The 19,461-nt window shown below is 40.0% G+C and overlaps 2 protein-coding genes across 2 annotated transcripts in view; both read right to left on the reverse strand.

Moving 5' to 3' along the window:
- Nucleotides 1-7,406: 7,406 nt before the first annotated feature.
- LOC112147792 (kidney mitochondrial carrier protein 1) lies at nt 7,407-12,828 on the reverse strand. Its single transcript, XM_024274398.2, has 9 exons — nt 12,528-12,828; nt 12,276-12,423; nt 12,046-12,140; nt 11,830-11,915; nt 11,279-11,374; nt 11,086-11,210; nt 10,838-10,961; nt 8,923-9,003; nt 7,407-8,320 (listed from the first exon to the last, which is right to left on the reverse strand). Exons 1-9 carry the CDS (start codon nt 12,589-12,591, stop codon nt 8,279-8,281), a joined length of 861 nt encoding a protein of 286 aa, XP_024130166.1. The 5' UTR covers nt 12,592-12,828; the 3' UTR covers nt 7,407-8,278.
- Nucleotides 12,829-18,812: 5,984 nt separating this feature from the next.
- The window catches only part of LOC112147680 (complement factor H), a 19,304-nt gene continuing 18,655 nt past the window's right edge, over nt 18,813-19,461 (reverse strand). The window contains exons 8-9 of the mRNA XM_036216415.1: nt 19,348-19,379; nt 18,813-19,201 (exon numbers count right to left, since the gene is read on the reverse strand). Of these exons, the coding sequence (XP_036072308.1) occupies nt 19,187-19,201; nt 19,348-19,379 (47 nt within the window). The 3' untranslated portion in view covers nt 18,813-19,186. The remainder of the gene's footprint in view (nt 19,202-19,347; nt 19,380-19,461) is intronic.

Here is a 19,461-nt window from a genome sequence, read left to right on the forward strand (position 1 = left end):
AAAAAACAAAACATATTCATATTTTTATCGGCTTCTGCATGATCTGCAGTTATCCTGTGTGAAGGTACAGTAGGTAACTCGGTCTGCCCTCTCTATTTCCGGCAGCTTCCACAGAATTTTTCAACACAGATGCTCCACTGCAGGAACTATTTGTCAAACAAAGTGCCTTCATCTCTTTCGGATTCACAGATGTATAATTTATTAAAGATGAGGATAACAAAAGGCACTTTTTCTGAGATTGAACATTTTTATTGAAGCACTGAGCTAATTTTTGGTCATTTCACAAACCATCAATTCTATTTATCTAAAGTTGAACGAAATGCAGAAGGCTCCAGCTTACAGTGTAGATGTCTGTTTTATATGTACCTAAAATATTTAAAAAATTGCAAATTTGTACTTTTTATACTAAACTTCACAAAAGTCTGTAAACATACCAGGTAAGTGGTAATATTGACATACAGTATAAACATTTTTAATTACATTTTTATTTGTACTTGTTTTGATGTTTTTGCTGCACTTTTTGTCAGAAAATCTAATTTCCTATTTTTAGTTTTAGAAATAATTTGATCAGATGGAATGCATTTTAAATTACTTTAACATGTTCTTGTTTCATTTTCTTATGATGGAGGACATGTATTAAAAAAATAAGCTTAAAATCGCATTTCTGAGAGTTTATTCAAATCTTTGTAAATCAGGAGCAGACACAAAAATGCCATTGATAAAAGCTTGTATAGGTGTGACATAGAAGCTACAACAGCAAGCCACAAGCTTCCTGGAGAGGGATGATGGGAAAAGGAGGTGGTCTTACTCTGCTCCAACAGTTCCACCACAACTTGGAGGCAAATTTCTAAACTACTGCCGTTCTGCAGAAATTATGTCCTAGAAAATGACACAGGTCTTTGGATTTTTGCCAAAAATGGGACTATTATAATTAAAAGACCTCTGGGAACGCTTTAGAATAGATCAAAAGATGATCAGAGACTTTAACTGTATTTGAGCAGCTTTTTTCTTACCAGTTCTCTGTTTTACTTCTACATGGGTAATTTTTATTGGAAGTAACGAGTACATTTTGTGGCTACCCTGCCCTCTCAGCGATGGACTGGTGACCTGCCTTTACCCAAAGACAGTCGGGATACGCTCAACCAACTCTTGAGACCCTGATCAAGACGGAGAGGGTTGAGATAATGGCTACTCTCTTAAGCCATGAGTCTCCCTTTTTTTCTGGCACAAAACAATTTATTCTTGTTTTATTTCTAAAGGACTGAGTAAATTACAAATACAACTTGTTAAAAATAAGAAAACGGGAGATCTTACTGTGAAATATTATTCTGTAAGATTGAACATTTGCTTTTCAATAAGCGTTAATACTTAGCAACAGGGAACCTGCCTCTTTATTGTTGCTTATTGAATAAAATTTGTTTTTCCAAGAAATTGAACAAAAATATTTTGTTCTGCTTTTACAGAGAATGTTTAGACACAAATGAGGTTATTGGACTGATAGGTATAGAAAATGGTCAATTTTTGATTCAGATAAAGATTAATATAAGCTTTATATTTCATTTTCCAGGAAGACAAACTTGTTTTAACCAGAATCCAGCTCTTGCAGCCTCTGTGGGTCTGTGGTTTGTCAGCTCCAAGCTGTGGAGCGTGGATGGTAGATGGAGAGCAGCAGAGAATACGAACACTCATCTCTCCTGCTGATCCCTTCTCCTCTTGTCATCTTCTATTCTCTTTTCACAGGCTCTCATCACAGCTTCTATGCCACCGAGATACACTTTTCTCTGGATTTCCCTAATGACTCCCTGTAAGCATGTCACGCCATGACTGCATTTGTCCGTGCTCCTGCTTAATTTCGCCTCTTAAATGGGTGAGAGTTTGAGATAAACCGGAGTGGAGAAGATAAAATTCCACGCTCCATCTGTGTGCGATCACCTCAGCGCCACACCGCAGGCCTCTGACTGTGTTGCTGCGTGCATGCAGCATTGGTACGCTCCCCCTCAGGGCAGAACATTTTAAATCAGGCGTCCGAGAAAAGCGACACACCTGAATATTTTAATATTTAGTCCCTTATTATAGGGCGGGTTGATAATGAGGGAGCTGTGACAGCAGAGACTGAGCCTGGTGGATGAGGAGAGGCAGATGGTTTGTTTGTGCCTCTGAGAGCAGGAAGGAAGTGCAGGAGCTCTGCCTAGTGTTTGTCTGCTGGAATTACATCAGACCCGGTGATGCAACCATGGCAGCACTTCCTGCTCACTCTGCTCCACAACCTAGTTTGACTAAGTCTAAATAGCACAAACCACGAACGTGAACATCTTTTAGAATCAAAGATGCTCTTTTAAAAGATAAACCAATGATTCAACCAGCGGTGGAGTTAGAACATTCTATGTAGAAGGGCAGGAGGGGGGCAGAAGACTTTGGAAGGGTGGTAACAGCAGAGTGGAGGGTCATTATGAATGAAAGGATCAAAAACATATTTCAAACAGTTTTATTTAATTTTATAAGGTTATATTGATGTTTTCTTTGCCAACAATAATATTTAAATTAAATCTAAAATTTGAGCTTTTTGTTGGGGGGCAGCTGCCACCCCTTGTCCCCCCATAGCTCCGCCCCTGGATTTACCTTTTTTTTTTTCCTTCAATCATTATTATACTTTACCTTTTTTCCTGAAAGAAAAACACTGAAATTGATCAGACTTTCATAATGAAGCTAAGTTCACGGGTATGTAAACACACATTTAGCCCAAGCCGTTCACATTTGACTGTCACTAGCTGATACTGGCGCTTGTCCGCCGTCTACATTTGGGAGATGTTTGGTGCGAAATGTTGAAGCGGTGCAAACAGGGGCGTCGTTACCTTTTGGCAAAGGTAGCCGATTGCCAACAAAAATAAACTTACATCTATCATTAGTTAAGTCAAGAAAAATCTCCCCAAATCACTGATATGGTACAAGACCATAATGTGAAAGTGTTTAGCCCTCCCCCGTTCATCTGCAGCAATGGAATGTTCCAGTCAACAGCAAATCCAGAGAGACTTGCAAATTAGTGGGCAGAGGCCGTGTTGCGAGATCGGGTGTTTTTTATTTTGACTTTGCGAGCGAAAATTGATTCAGGCGAGTGAACATAATTTGGGATGCTTTGGGAGATTGTAGTTTCTTTTTGAAATAAGTTTCAACCAGGATTTGCAGTCGAGGGAGGCATGTGAAGCAGTGCCTCACCTGTCATCATTAGTTGTATATTCTGATGCAATAAATGTGTTCACTAATGTGTCCATAAATGCAATTTATGTGTTTTATTCTAATAATTTTTATCCACAAAAATTGCTGCATTTTGCACATTTCTTGTTCAATTTCAAGGCACCCTAACCCTGTGCAAATCTTGTGAATCTTGCTCCAAGCATTTTCTGTCACAGTTCTATTCCGATATATGAAAGACTTGGTGTGACATAATTTCGTTCAGGCAAAAACCCCAATTATTGATTTTTCGTTGGTACACCATTAAAGGGTAACCAAACAGTTAATCAACTTTCAGTGAGTGTAGAATGGCACCATTTTGTATACGTAGAGCACAAATATGGATGTAGAAACTTGTGTAGCAATGTAAGGTGAGAGTTTTGAAAGTGGAAGCCTTAAATGTGTGTTAACATAGACTTTTCACTGAGAGTGGTCACTTGAATGTGCATTGCAGAGGGCAGTGTGAACGTAGCTTAACAGCCAAACAAACACAGAGGTCATTTCCACTTTCACCTCAAGTGTCACTGCTTAACTTTCCTCGACTCTTGGAGCTGCTCTTTCCAAGATGGCAGCTGTGGAGTAAACCTCCCCATCACGTTATCTCCTTTAACATTCACTCTGTTGGCCTGCTCCCATCTTAAAGGAACAATGGAACAGCATTACCAGCGGCTGATCCTTGTGATCCTGTCTCCCGGAGTCCCAGTACCCTCGCAGTGTTGTGGAAATGTAGGTCAACTGCTCTGTGATTTGGTGGGTCTGTTTGTTTCAATGGGGGGCTTTTAGGCAACCGGTGCTGCTAAGCGTGTTTACGGCTGGAAGAGTTGAAAACCTGGGGCACCTTCCTGACATAGTTTCAACTACTGTGTAAAGTGAAGACCCACCTGAGGGGGAAGTGTTATATTTCCATGTGATGACTGTGTTTATGTGATTAAGCATCTCTGCTGAGTAAAAAATCATGAAAGGGTCCATTTTGACATAAGGTTTTGTTCATAAGCCCAAACTGAGTGAAAAGTTTGTCTGAAATCTTCAGTTTACTTTGGACCACATTTCACATGGTTAGTCAACCAAACTGACACAAGAGGAGAGCCAAAGTCGCATTTTTATTTGGCTGTTTAAGACTTACTTCGTACCCACACCCTTTTCTGTAACACATATCAAAGAAAGATTTGGAAAATTGGGTCTTATTCGTCCTGAACAAACATATAATTGTGTTAAAAGTTACATCCCATCGTTGTCTTTGGCTCACATATGTCTTACAGAACCTTTCTTGTGCTTAAAGTAACCTAATTTAGCTGCCAATATTTTAAATTTCCATGTAAGGTCAAGACTTTGTTCCTATCCTGAAGTCTTGATGTTTGACCTTCCAATAAATTAAAACACAAAAAGATTTTTTTTTCTTTGAAATCATCATCAAACAGTCTCCTGCATTTGGGTCCTTCACAAAATACTGTTTATGCCACCACACCTTCACCTGTTACTACTACAACCACCATCAAACTGTAGTGTCTATTGTAAACAAAAGCCAGGTAGACGAGTGGGCACAGCAGTTCTTTTCAGCTATAGTTCCACGTGCCTCCAGACACATCTTAAAGTACCTTTGGACAAGACATAGCCCAACAGTTGCCGGGACAGGGTCCAGCAAACCAGTGACCCCCACAACGATACAGTGGGTTAAAGGGTAACCAAACAGGGAAGTTGGAGGCTGACTCCACCCACAGCCAAAGTTTGAAAATTCAGTCAGAGGGGTAGGGCTTGGGGGCTGGACTGGACATGATGTCAGACTTCTGAAACGTACATGGTTTGACCAATCACAAAATGCAACTGTAATACAGCGATTCAACCTTTAGGGGGCAGCACAAAGGCGGTTTTTGACTATATTTTCAAAATGTAAGCACGTTTTTTTAATTTGTCAAAAATTTGGCAATGACCAACATACAGCACTTTTAAATCCCCATTTATAGAGGTCAACAGCTAAAAAAAAGTAGATTAAGGGTTTGGTTACCCATTAAAAAATTGGATGGATGGACGGACGAACAAGACAGAGGTGTTCAAGCAATATGTACAGCAGGGAGAGAGTGTTCATCAGTTACCGATCTCGCAAGTTGTCCAAAATAAAAAGATGATAGGGTTCTTTAAATACAGTGTTCATCATAGATGTGAGAAACAGATAAACTTATATCATTTTGTTGTATAATTATGAAGAAAATAAGTATCTAGCTATTAAAAGGAAGATTTCTGTTCTTCACAGACCTTATACCATTACATATTCTTGAAGGTCTTCTATCCTTCACTCATATGTATCAAAGACACCTGTCCGTACTCTTAAATAATCAGACTGCAACCTCTCCAACATGGTCGAGACCAATGAGCTGTCGAAGAACACCAGGAACAATAAAGTATACCTGAACAAGACCGGGATGAACTAATCTACAATAAACAAGCAGCTTGATGAGAAAAGATCATCTGTTAGGGAAACTATTTTAAATCCCCCTCCACCTGGGACTCCATGCAAGATCTCACCTGTTGGAGTACAAACAATCTTAAAAACGGTGAAAAAACCCAGCACAGAACTACACACAGCGGTCAAGGACATCTACATTTACAATTTTCTTACATTTTTTAAAATACATTTACAATCTTAGGTCATGCACTGAGTATGTATGGAAATGTACTACTGTTTAAGTTTCAGAAAGCTATTATCTGCGCAAAATTTTTATCATTCACGATGAGTTCACCGACTTTGAACCTGCAGCACAAGATCAACAACAAATGAAGAAATTCTTGTTCATTTGCTGTTTTGAGTCCAGGCAGCTGCTTGTTTCATTAATCTGTCACACATGACAGTAATTTCATCCAATTTTTAACAAATTTAGAAGGGTATTTCCTGAAATATTTGAACAGAATGTTGTAATTCCAGCTTTCTTCTAGCTCTTTTTTATTTTTTAACAGATGTTCCTAATTAATAAAAAATCGTCAATATTTGACATGATTGCCACATTGGAAATAACATAATTTAGTTTAAAGATGAACTGCAGAACTTTTTCTGTGAGGACATTGTCCTCATTTAGCTTCAGATCAGTTCATGCTGCACCACGTCTGTGTATTTCATGGCTAAACTTATACCATTTACTTTTAATAAGCCTAACTTACTAGAACTGAGCACTACTTTATTCCTTTACATCTCAGCAGCAACAGCCAAAAAAGAAAATAGGATTACTGCTGTTGTCTTCCCCATCAGTAGAGAGCAGCCCAGGAGGGACGCAGCTCTCGCTTCCAAACGGATCGTGGACATCTGCACATCCAACACTTTTGTGTTTTCCAGGATTCTCATCAGAGAAAGAGCTCCAAAAATGGGGAGCAGGGTGTTTGGAGCAGAACAGAGTCTTATCCCTCTGACACAAAAGCTTCCTCTGATCCGTGTAACACTAGAGCCAGCTCCCGTGTGCCCCCGGGCCAGGCAACAAATAAAACCGATAATAGAGCATGTCTGTGACTGCTGGAATCCCCTGCGGTTAAACCGGTCCAGCTTGTAAAGAGCTCTGCCAGGCAGCGGGCTGAAATACCAAATCCTGGCACAAATTGTCCCCTTTTTTTGCCTAACTCACCTTATGGACGGGGAGCTTTCTTCTTTTATTCAGCACCAAAGTCTATAAAAGCATGGGGGTTAGGACCAACTCCTCTGTGACTTTGTGGGATTGTTTGGGGGGTTAGTCATCCCCCACACAAGTCATTCCAGCGGTGTGAAAACTGGTTTAGATGAAGCAGATACAACGGTTGCCACACAAGTAACAAGTCTCATGGCGGCCCTCCCGAAATAAAACAAAGGGAACAGACCCGCACAGATTCAAGAGTTCACCGCAGCGTTTGCCGCTCCACTCCCCCCCGAGCTCCCAATGCTTCCTCAAACATCTCTGATGAGGGAAAACTGGGAATTTACCCACAGAAATAAAGCATCTCAGATCCCCCTGAAAAATTCATGTTTGTGGGATGTTGCGCAAACGTGTTTGAAGGAGTAAAAAAATGTAAAAAATAAAAAATGTGCCAGATTTGTGACCTCAAAGTTGAGCACAGGGAATTTTAAACTACTTTTCAGACGCCACTGGTGTTTTGAACTGGGTTGAGATGTGAGGGGAGTGGCTCCACAGCGCCACACTGTGGCAGCAAAAAACACACACAAGTTTAAGTACCTTTTTTTTTATTTTGAAAAGCCAGATCTGCAGCTGGATTGGCAAAAAAACCCATCAGAATAATAGCAAAAATAAACCCTGGCTTAACTTTGGCAGCATTAAAAGCTCACATTTACATTTTCATTCCTAAAAATTCACAAAAGCACAGTGCATGACGGCAAACTACTTGGCCGCAAAGTACAAACGTCAGCAGAGATTGGACGTAGATTGCAGATCAGAAAATAATCTGCCATTTGTTTTTAATTGCCCTCCTATTACTAACATGTATTTGCAACAACCCTGCTGACTCAGCCATTTATGGAAAAATGGCTCTTTTTACGATAAATAGAACAAAAAATGCATTATTTATTTTTCATCTTAGAAACACTTTTGACTCCTTCTAAGTCCAAAACCTTTTGGGGAGGGGTTTCCAACAGGGAATGATCATTGTAACAGTCTCAGTCCATCCTACAGCTTATATACATTCACACACAAAAAAAAAAACAGGGACATCCCCAGTCTAAGGCACTCAAGTTTGGAGAGAAATGTGGGTTTATAAATAAGCCCGGAACCTGAAACCAGGTTCTGATTGAAAAAATTCAATTTTATGTTCATCCACAGTCACAGTTTGGCTGACGTGTGAATGACTGAGATGTAAAGGCTTAGGAAAGATGCTGAAACCCCTCCACAACTGGGACGACAGCCTGTGCTGTAGTAACTTCCACCTTTTCCAGCCTAAAACAGGAATCAGACCCAGACCCCGGCCTGCCGTTTCCATCAGAAGTCTACCGTTGCCGCCGCCCAGCCGCTCCCGATTTTGGTCCTCTCCGATCGTCCTAGAGCTTCACGCTCGTCGCCGTACCACTTTTTAAAAGAATAAATAATCACACATCGATCTTCTTCAGCTGCTCGTAAGTGAGGAAGAACTGAAGATGGAGTAAAGGAAAAAGGACAGCACAACTCAAAGCCACAAATGAGTAATCTCATTACATCTTCAACTAGATGATGTTTAAAAATCCAAGGGACGTTCTATGGGCTCAAAATATGACCATAAAGATTCCTTCCATTCCCTCTTGCTTATATATAAACAGCTTAAAGTCTGCAGAGGGGCGGGACAGCAGGAAGCCACCTGCTTTTTGATTGGACAGTTTGATTTGTGGCCATCGCAACCGCAACTTCAGGAGCTCACAGTTAAAAACGTAGAAATTATTTCACAAATGCAAATCTTTTTTAAGGGCATGCAGATCGTTTTGTACACATTTGCAAGCTTGACTTATGTGTGAACATGGAGTTGTTGCTGAAAATCTTAATGGCCTTATTTTGAGCCCATAGTGTTCACTCACTCCTCACCTCACTGACCTTTCCTGGGATTTCTAGGCGGGTTTGAGGCATCAGCTTCACTAAAGTTACATAAAAGAATTAGCAGGAATTGAATAAAGACTTGGAATTCCATGCGTCACTGAATGCCTAAAAGCCTTTGAACACTTTCTCCAACCTAACCCCACGCAGCTCCGTATGAAAAGGATACGATGATGTTCCAGGGTCCCAGGCGCAGCCAGTTGGGGAAGAAGCCTTTATAGAGAGCCATGAAACCCTCGGAGCGCCACGTCTGCAAGACGAAAGTGTGCAACCAAACTTACATTCACTACTTGCTTGAAAACTTCAATCAAAAAGTGCACGAGGTCTTATAATAGGTCAATAGAGACATGCTAATCCTCAAAAATATAAAGCAAAAGATTCAGACAGAAAGAAAATAAATTTAAAAAAGGGTAGATTTGGCCTAAATAGGACATTTTCTGCTTTTTTACGATCAAAACATTGAAGAAATTTTTGAAATTCTTTGACTAGATGGTGCGGATACTATATTATTTATGTAAGCCATATTTAACAACATTGTTGGCAAAGACTGAATTGTTTTTTTACATTTTATGTTCTTTAGAAAGTGCGTTTTGTGTTGTTACGGACTGTTGTACTGTTATTGCAATTCTTTTATGAGGAAAAAATGTCATCCCCACCGCATCCTCAAAAATCATCAAAATGTGCACACATCCTAGTTAGTACTCAGTGAAAATGAATTTTTGACATAGAGATGATGACATCACAGCAGGAGAAACGCTCAAAAAAAGGAAGGAGGCGAAAATATCGTATGGGGTTAAAAAGAAAATATTTCAAAATCTACTAACGAAACCAAAACACACAAGGCGGATCTTCAGGAAATTTCACACACTCCAGGTTAAGTCTACAACCAAAACCAAAGATTAATTGACCTTTGACCTCGTAAAGAGGCCACCATAATTGACCTTTGACCTTGTGAAGAGGTCACCATACTTAAATTTCACAAAAAATTCACAATTAGTGCCTTTTACAAATGTAAACACTTCTTAAAGATTTCAACCTATTTTCTCCTAACTCCCCAATCATCTTCAGGACGCTATCTAAGAAAAAAATGTTGGTTTTAAAGTTTATAGATTTTGAACGGAGTTCGCGCGGCAAGCTCACAAAAGTTGAGTTTCTGTGCTGCTTGCATATTTTTAACAGGAATATTGTGAAAATGTACGGCATGAGTCTCCGGCGCAAGCTATACATAAGAACAAGAATGAGGTTTTAAATATTGATTTGATATTTATTTCTTTTTTATGCGACTATGATATAAGTGGGATAATGCCCGATGAAGTGTGAATTATCAGAAATTAATGCACGACATGGAAGCCTGAACCGTTGATGCAAAGGGTGTTCATTTCTGATAATGCACACTTTGAAGGGCATTATCCCACTCATATCATAGTCGCCTACAAAAGAAATAAATATTAAATCAATATTTAATTCCTTATTCTTGTTATTTCTTCAGTTTAGACTATTTGATACATATTGCAGCGTGTAGTCACAGTAACATGACAACATGCCACTGAACTGTCTGAGCCGACAAACAACCTCAACTGCAGTGGCAAAGGAAAGCAATATATATGTTGATTGTCACGATTGGTTAAGAAAAGCATCAGATCAGAGAGAAAGTTCACCTCTTACCGCTTTTTTTGTCCAGATGATGAGGCCAAAGTATGTTTTAAAGAAGGGGGCGCAGTGATACAGAACATTTGGGATATATGACCGGAACTTCTTTCTTAGATGTGCAATATCAGTGTGAATTATAATTCCATACCCAGTAGGGGTGTTCCAAAATATTGATATTGTGATATATCACAGTATTTAGTCCTGCAATTGATTCTTGATGAGTTCTCACCATTTTTTTTTTGTTTGTTTGAAGAGGCTGTAAAACGTTACATTTGTACAATATTTTGAGAAGCAATTTCTTCAGCTGTGCTGCCATTTTTCAAAGTTTACCTTTGTTTTACTAGCTAAAAAATGTGCTTGTGTGCATTGTCATATAAAGCCTGTAAGTTGTTGTATCCCTTTGGAACACTTCTGCACCTCCAGCTGTCACTGACCTGCAGCAAGCAGTCCAGCGTCCCCTGGTAGAGGGCCCCTCCTCGCTGGTTCATCATGCGCGTCCGCACTACATCCACTGGATTGGAGGCCAAAGCGCCCGCCAGGCCGCACACGAAACTTGACCTGCAGAACGTAGAGACCCGCGTTACCAATGATCATCTTGTATTACCGCCCGAAAAAGACAGGACTCCTATTTTTGAGTTTTATTACAACTTGGATTTGAGCTCGATGAGAAGCGGAGACTCACAAGAAGTGCGTGTACACAGTGTCCCCCATGTAGCCCGACAGGATCAGGTGCTTCTTGGTGATGTCATAGACCGGAAGCTCAACGCCGACCACGATGGCTGCCCTCTGCGCCGTCAGAGAAACGCCCTGATGCAGAGAGAGGGTGCATTAACAGCATTTGTGTCTGTCATGCATTTAAATAAAGCTTGACCTACTTTCCAAAGTCCTCTGGTTCCCTCCTCCTGGTAGATGTTAATAAAGTTACCCATCATGCTGCCTTGGATGACATTTCCCTGAGCTTGCATTCGGATCTGAAAAAAACAGAATTGTTTTGAATCTAGAATTGTGCTGCTGTAATTCAGAACTGCTGACCAAAAACAGATCAACGTCCTCCCTCTAGAGACTATAAAGTCATGAGCACGGTGTTCCAAACCCGTATGAGTCAATCTGTCAGCACTAAGGGACATCACATGCAGAGAGATCAACTCATAAAACATAATGAAAAAGTTCTTGGCAAAAGTAGCCCAGATAAATTGCCAGCAGCCGAGCACCCGTATCGTTTACAGAACACTATGTGACGCTTTGAAGGTACCCCCCTATAAATATCCACAGACAAGTCTTTCTCTCCACCAGGCGAGCTATAAAAAACATCTTAACCCTCCTGGCGAGGACACAGCCCACCCTACGGGTTCAGAAAACTGTCAGACCCGCTCGGCGGCTCAGACCGTGGTGTGCTAAACAAGCCGAGGCACGCGTGTTGGCAAACCTTCAGGACATCAGTGGGGTTGGCAATGGAGGAGGAGACGACTCCGGAGAGAATGCCGCACGCCACGTTGGTCAGCAGTGTCTCGTCTGAAATAAGAGGAGCAAAACAGACCAGCAGGTTAGGGGGGAGCTTTTGCAGAGGAATGCCTGAAACTTTCCACTTTACAGCCTGCAGAGGAATATGGATTCAGAGGGAGGAGGGCAGGCTGACACTCACCCTCAGGCCTGTCAACCAGAAGCCTCTTGAGGCTCTGGTATGTGCCGATTTTGATGGTGCCATAGGAGGCTTGGCGAAGCATGGCAGGAGCAATTCTGCCAATAGAAACATCAGATTTAGATAATTACACATTAAAGCTTACTGCAAGGAGGAGGTGAAAACTTTATAAGGAAGATGAGCAGTGATGTCACTGAAACAATGCATGCAGGGTGTCAAATGAACCCACTGACCCTGAATAAAGGGCCCGGAGCCCCTCCTCCCGCCCGATCCTCATGATGGCATGGAGCATGCCCCTGTAGCGGATCTCTCTGTATCTTCGGTCGCCCACCTGGCCTTGAACCTGGAGACGCGTCTTTGCTAAGTCGATTGGGAACGTACCTGCAACACAGAACGCGCAAAACCAAACATTCAATGAGGAAAATCCCCAAAACCTGAATAGGAGCCACGCAGCCCGCAGCCGGGCCTCCCCGCCCATCACTCACCGCATTCCGCCGTCACAGAGGCCAGTCCGCCGAAAACGAAAGGCTTCCAGTTTACGTTCGACATCTTCTCCGGAACGTTTACCGGCGCTCACAGCTGACAAACACTCGTGACAAACTCAGGACTGGACAGCGAGTACGGCTACTGCGTAGCTGTGTGGTGTCGGACTCCCCCGGGGGTTAGAGAGCAGCGCCGCTTACGCGGAGTTCCTTCAGGCACACTTGGAAGGAGCGAAGCCCCGCCCAACGCCGCTCCCTCTGCTGTCTCCGATGTCCCGCCCACCGTCGGTTGCCCGGCAACCGTGTGTTCCTGAGAATTCGAAACTAAAAGCTGAAAATAAAATAAAATAAAATAAAATAAAATAAAATTAAATTAAATAAAATTAAATTAAATTAAATTAACCATTCTTTAATTTTAAAAATAGATGTCTTTAGCTATGTTTTTTGTGATTTGTGAACAGGGAAATGTTAACAATTTTAACTGAGTAGAAAATACTTTTTGCAGCTCTACGCCTCATCCCTATTGTACAAAGCTAGCTAGCTGATGATGAAAATGTGGATGCTTTATTATAAAATTTAATTTAAGCACATTTTCCCGCAAAACTGCTTATGCAGTTAGCATCAATGCATGCTAGCTTTTCCACGCAAACTTCTGGGAAATTTCTAGGGCTCTCGAAAATAGCTACAAAATTATGAATGTAATATTTTGTGCACTATAGTGAGTAGGGAAGGAATTTGAACATACCCGACGAAACTGTGAGACTTTCAAAGCTCAAAAAGAAGGTTTTGTTGAAACTTTAAGTTCACGAACTCCAAATTCAGGAAAACTCAGACTTTTGGGTTTCAGAAGCGGAGATACCTTAAACCTGTGAAATTGGGTGAAACCAAACCTGTTTCACGAAGTGGGGTAAGCTGAACTCAGAATCCATCACTATAGCAACTGACTCTGTGAACGTTTCCTGGTCTGAAACAGCTTTCCCTCAGGAAACTCAGAGTTCCCTGCGGTCTCCACCCCTTCTTAAAGTGAAGGATGTTCCTCATTAAAATGTTGAGAGCATTCACATTAGAAACTGCCCGTTTCCACCACGCAGAAACCAAAACGGCATGTTCATCAATAGAGGATCCCGTAGACGAGAAGGCTGGATTAATCCAGACTACAGTCATGGATGACAATGTAGCCTACTGAAGTTTCGTGACTTTTTCCCTTTTGACTTCTTACCGGGAGGTGTGCAATCTCTTTTTTTAATCATCTCTCTTTAGTCTTCTCTGATTTCCTATTTTAGCACATTTTCCCTCAAAATAGCTTATGCATTTGGCATCGATGCATGCTAGCTTTTCCACGCAATATGCGAATTTGAAATTCTTTTTTTTTCTTGCATTGATGCCACTTTGAAATTCATTTTAGTAAACTACATTTATATCTAGCCTTTATATCTACGCTCATGTGGCAGGGTGGGGGTTTTCTGAGCACAATTGCGGGTGAACACTTGGCGGGGTGTTGGTACGCCAAGTGCAATTGCAGGCAAGCATTTGGCGGTGTGGGGGGTAAGGTGTGTGCGCACGTGAGGGAGGGAGCACTAAGCGCGTACAGAGCGGTCTTGTGCTGCCCAATGCTGCAGCACAACAAGAACAGAGTTTGAGAGGAAGACTTAAAATTGCAGTCAATTTACAATCTGCAGGAAGCTAATTCCATATAGAACGTCTTCTACAACAAACCCATAGACACCTGAGAGAACCTTCTCCAAAACAAAGCAGATCATTACTGACAAAAGAAACCACATCTGCTCCTCAAAGCCTTGGTCTTCTTCTACCACTACCATTGACTCACCAGTGATGCTTTTGAAATGGATAAAGAGGAAGATTCTGAGGAGAACATGGAGACCTAAGACTTCATCTGCTAATGTTTTTCTTTTTAAGGTTGTAATTTTTCACTGCAAAATGTCATTTTATTTTAAAGTATGTTTAAATCAACTCACAAATATTTATGCTATTGTTAGCAGGAAGGACCAAAAGTTCATTTTGTGCTTCACCGTTCTGTTCAAGTAAATGACAGCACAAACTATTGTATAGGTAATGGTGAAGTATTAATGCATGTGTCAAAAAAACAAAACAAAAAAAATAGTTGGAATATGAGAATGTAAATTTTACTTCATAATTAACATTTTTTGGTGCTTTTCAAATATATATATTGAAAAAACTTTTTTCCCAACTTTTCACTAAAAGCTGCCGCAACATCAGGCGTTTTAGACTGCAATAATCATAAAAATCCTGGAGTGTCTGACTTATGGCTTTGTTAAAACTCTCATCCTGTTTTGAAGAGGATACGTTGCTGTGCAAGCTCTTTGCAAAATGTGCACGTGAAAAGAACAAAATCATAAACTTTAGTTTCTTGAACTAGAAATGATTATATAAATATTTAGCTTGTCAAAACAGAAACGTTCCCACTGGATAAATGTCCATCCACAAAGGGACTTCAGGTGATGCTTCTCCTCTGGAGATCTGTGGAGCAGTAAGTTCAGCTTCTTCTCTAACACTATGAATTCCCTAACATTTCAGCATCTGTCTCACATAGATGACACCATATATATATATATATATATATATATATATATATATATTACAGTGAGGCAGATTCAGTCTCACAAAAAGGTTGCAGTCATTGTATTCTAACTGTGAGTTGCTCAGAGAACCGAGGTTTTGCAACTTTTGGTCTAATTTCTGAGTCTGTAAATCCAGCTGTCCACAGACGCAGGATGTTAATGATTCACAGTTTATAAGTCAAATATATGACCGTAACATGCAGATATTTAAGTTATTAAAAAATATCAACAGCAGGTGACATTTTTAAGAAATATATCTGGTTCAGAACAACTTTCAATCTTTTATTTTCCACTTTCTGATCATTTTACACTAGTTATAGAACAACCATTTCAGTTTGCTCTGTTCTGAAACCACAAATGAATGTTTTATTGAGGCAAGTGCATCTTATTTGAGTTGGTTTAATTTTAGAGATTTGCTGCTTTGGATCATATAATTATTAGTGTTTACAAATCAAGACAGAAAGCTGCAAACATGTTGGACTTCTGACTTTCACAAATGTTTGCATCTGTTTTCAGTCCATCTTGTAATCCAAAAAGCACTGTTTCTTCTTCTTCTCTTTCCTTCAGGCTCAGCAATCCTGGAAAAAAAACAAGCTTTCAACTGTGAGAAAGTGTAGTTTAAAAATAGAAGCAGATAAAACTTGATCTTAAATGCAAAAGTAGGTCAAGGAATTGATACATTGTGTTTCTTTAGAAAAACAGAGAGTAAACTCACTTTATACATTTGGAATAGGTCACAACCTGTTAAGATCAAGACAAAAAAAAATCTTTATCAGTCTTCTTTACAGGAATTAAACAGATTTCTTCCTTTTATCACTTCAAAGGAGAGCATTAATTCCATAAATTACTTCAAGACTTTGGGGTGTCGAAGTCCTCCAAGTTCCTGAAAAGCATTTTCTTTTCATGTTTGTCTATTGGTCTATTTCTATATCTGGTCTTGCGTCACACAATTCAAAGAAGAAAAAAGCTGTTCCCTTTTATATTTATTTTTTTAAAAATGTAGTCCCACTGAGGTGGGAGGGGTTCTAAACTTTGAAATGCTTCAAATCCTTTACAAATTGACCTAACTTCACTAAATGTCAAATGTGACTTCACCTTAGAGTGATAAAGAATTATCAGAAAATTTATGAAAATATTCTGATAGGTGGCGCTATAATTTATGCAATTGTGTTTAAGCCTATATCTCATAAACTACATAACCTAGTTAAAAAAATCAACATATATTGCATTGTATAACATACTAGAAAAGTAGCTTTGATGGTGATTTATGAAGGATTTGCTAACTGTGGATGAACTTTGTTCACTTTAACCTGTCAAACACAATTCAGAGGAGAAGAAAAAACAGCTCTCCTTTATATTTGTTTCTTTCAGTGTCTGGTGCAGTAGAGCTGAACACTAAATCTTTATGGTTTTTGGTGAAATTGTATTAGACCTCTACTGTTCTCTGATATTAAAATCTCTTTATGATTCTAAATAACATACTTACATCTAGATAGTGTTTCTTCCCCATTTCTGCATCGGACAAGACGATAGCGTGTGTGGTAAAAGATATCTTTGCATAACAGTTCCATCTGCTCTCCATTCACTACATATTTGACTCCATTGGGTATTAGGTCCTCATATGCAGCAGTATCCACAGAGCAGTATTTGGCTGTGCAAAAAAAGACAAAACAATAAAATAACATGAAGAAGAAAGATCATATCAAATCTCTAAGGACTTTTTGACAAGGTTTTTTAAGCAAGACTGTCTGCTTTTTACCTTTGCAGACGGGAACTTCTGACCACTTGTTGCTGCTGTAACACACCACTTTCTCTGGACCGTCAAGTTTATAAAACCTCTGACAATTGACTCTCAAAGCTAAATTTTCAGATTGCTCAACTAATCCATTTTCAATGACCGGAAGTTCTCCACAATTTTCAAATACAGAAAGAATAATAAAAAAAGAACATTAAAGTAGCCTTATTCTTGTGAATAACAATAACAAATATGCATAAGGTCAGAATGTTTGAGGTTTGCAACCCAAGGAAAAAATATTCTATGTTTATGTTTTACCTGGAACAAAGTTAGGCGGCAGCATGGGGAGCGGGCAACCTGCTCGGCTCCCTTGAACTGTGATGTTTTATTTATTTTTGTCGAAAAAATTATACTAAGAAAAGTCCCCTCCTCTCAGGTTAATACGGAACAACCTTCAAACTCAGTCACAGAGACACCAGAAGCGGCTGTCATCCAGACACACCCCCAGGTGAGATTAATTTTCCATAACTCCTCAGAAGAGCTCAGGGTAACAGGCGACAAGCAGCGAATTCGCTGGGTGGCAAAAGAGCAGCACACCGCCGGTTTGTGCGAAGTAAGCGTGGTCCATCAGTGTGCGGTGACAAAGGTTGTGGAGCTCTAATTTAATAGAAACAGCCAGCACGTCAATAAACAACAACAGTAGAAACATCAACGTTTGACATAGAGGTCTTAACCGCTTTGGCACCGGAACCACATAAAACCCAATCGGTGTCCAACCCTAATTTTGACCCCTCTTGGGATAATGCGGGACAGCCTTCAAACCCAGCAGCTGTCATCCTGACACACCCCTCCCTGTAAGATCAAAGCCTTGGAAATGAGAAACTCTTTTAAGGGTTTAATTTTTTTGTAGGTTTTTGTGGAATTCTTCACAATAAATAAACCAGCATCCTCCGTGCAGCATTTTTGACAGGTGGCGAGCAACAAATTTGCTGTGCAGCGAAAGAGGGGCGAACCGCCGGTTTGCAGCTCAGAGGGCGGGGAGCTCTGATTTAATGGGAACAGCCATCAACTCCGTGGGAACATGCGGCATGAGGTCCCACAGCCGCCCCACATCCAGGAAGAGAAGGGATAAGTAGGGCTGATCGATACTGTCCAGGTCGTCCTCAGCACAGTCCCCACTAAACTCTGAACCATGAAATCTTTCATTTAATCATTAAATCTTTCATTTGATCATTAAATCTTTCATTTAATTATGAAATAAATGTGTCTTAAATAATTTAGAAATTAATTTTAATTAAATATTGACACATTTTAAGTCACTTTTATTGATTTAATGTCAATTTTAAATAATTAATAACACATTTATTTCAGTATTTCACATTAAATTTATTTATTTCAATTTGTAGAGTCCTCACTTGCCATGAAATAATTAAATATGTCAATAAATATTTAAATGTGCTGTTTAATGGCTATTTTAATATTTTAATGCCACATTTATTTCAAGATTTATTAATTGATTTCTACTTTTATTTATTTAATGCCTATTTTAAATAATAATGACCCATTTATTTAATAATTTAAGGGTGTATATATTTATTTCGGGCTGCACGGTGGCGCAAGTGGTTAGCGCTCTCGCCTCACAGCGAGAAGGCCCCGGTTCGAATCCCGGCTGGGACCTTTCTGTGTGGAGTTTGCATGTTCTCCCCGTGCATGCGTGGGTTTTCACCGGGGACTCCGGCTTCCTCCCACCGTCCAAAAACATGCTTCATAGGTTCATTGGTGACTCTAAATTGCCCCTAGGTGTGAATGTGAGAGTGGATGTGTGTGTGATTGAGGCCCTGTGACAGACTGGCGACCTGTCCAGGGTGTACCCCGCCTTCGCCCTTCAGTAGCCAGGATAGGCTCCGGCGCCCCGCGACCCCGAAAGGGACACAGCGGTCAAGAAGATGGATGGATGGATGGATATATTTATTTCATTAAGTCCAATTTAGTTCTCCATACAGAATAACTGTTGACCATCTTATTTTCTGCTTTCCAACAAGTTGGAACCAGTTACAGAATAATAGAAATAGCAAATCAAAAACAACCATTTCAGTTTTCTCTGTTCTGAAACCTCAAATGAAAATCTTATTAAAGCAAATGCAGCTTCTTTGAGTTGGTTTAGTTTTTCATATTTGCTGCTGTAGACCAACAAAGAACAATACAAAACTATAATTAAGGCAGAAAGCTGCAAACATTTTCGACTTGTGGGTTTTACAAATGTTTGTATCTGTTTTCAGCCCATCCTGAAATCCGAAAGGCAACCGTTTCTTCTTCTTCTCTTTCATTCAGGCTCTGCAACGCTAGCAGAAAAAGAAAAAAAAGTTTAGACTATGAGATAGTGTAGTTAAGATATACGCAGATAAAACTTGATTTTTAATTACAAAAATAGATATAAGTTAGGGAATTTTTGCATTTTGTTTTTATTAAAAACAAAGAGGAAACTCACGGTCCCGTGGGTTCTCTGAAATCGGTTACAACCTGTAGAAATCATGACAGAAAATACAAATCAGTTTTCTTTACAGGAATAAAACAACTTTTTTTTTGGTTCCTTCAGAATTGT

Source organism: Oryzias melastigma, linkage group LG17 (genome assembly GCF_002922805.2).
Source record: "Oryzias melastigma strain HK-1 linkage group LG17, ASM292280v2, whole genome shotgun sequence".
In the NCBI taxonomy this organism is placed as follows: domain Eukaryota; kingdom Metazoa; phylum Chordata; class Actinopteri; order Beloniformes; family Adrianichthyidae; genus Oryzias; species Oryzias melastigma.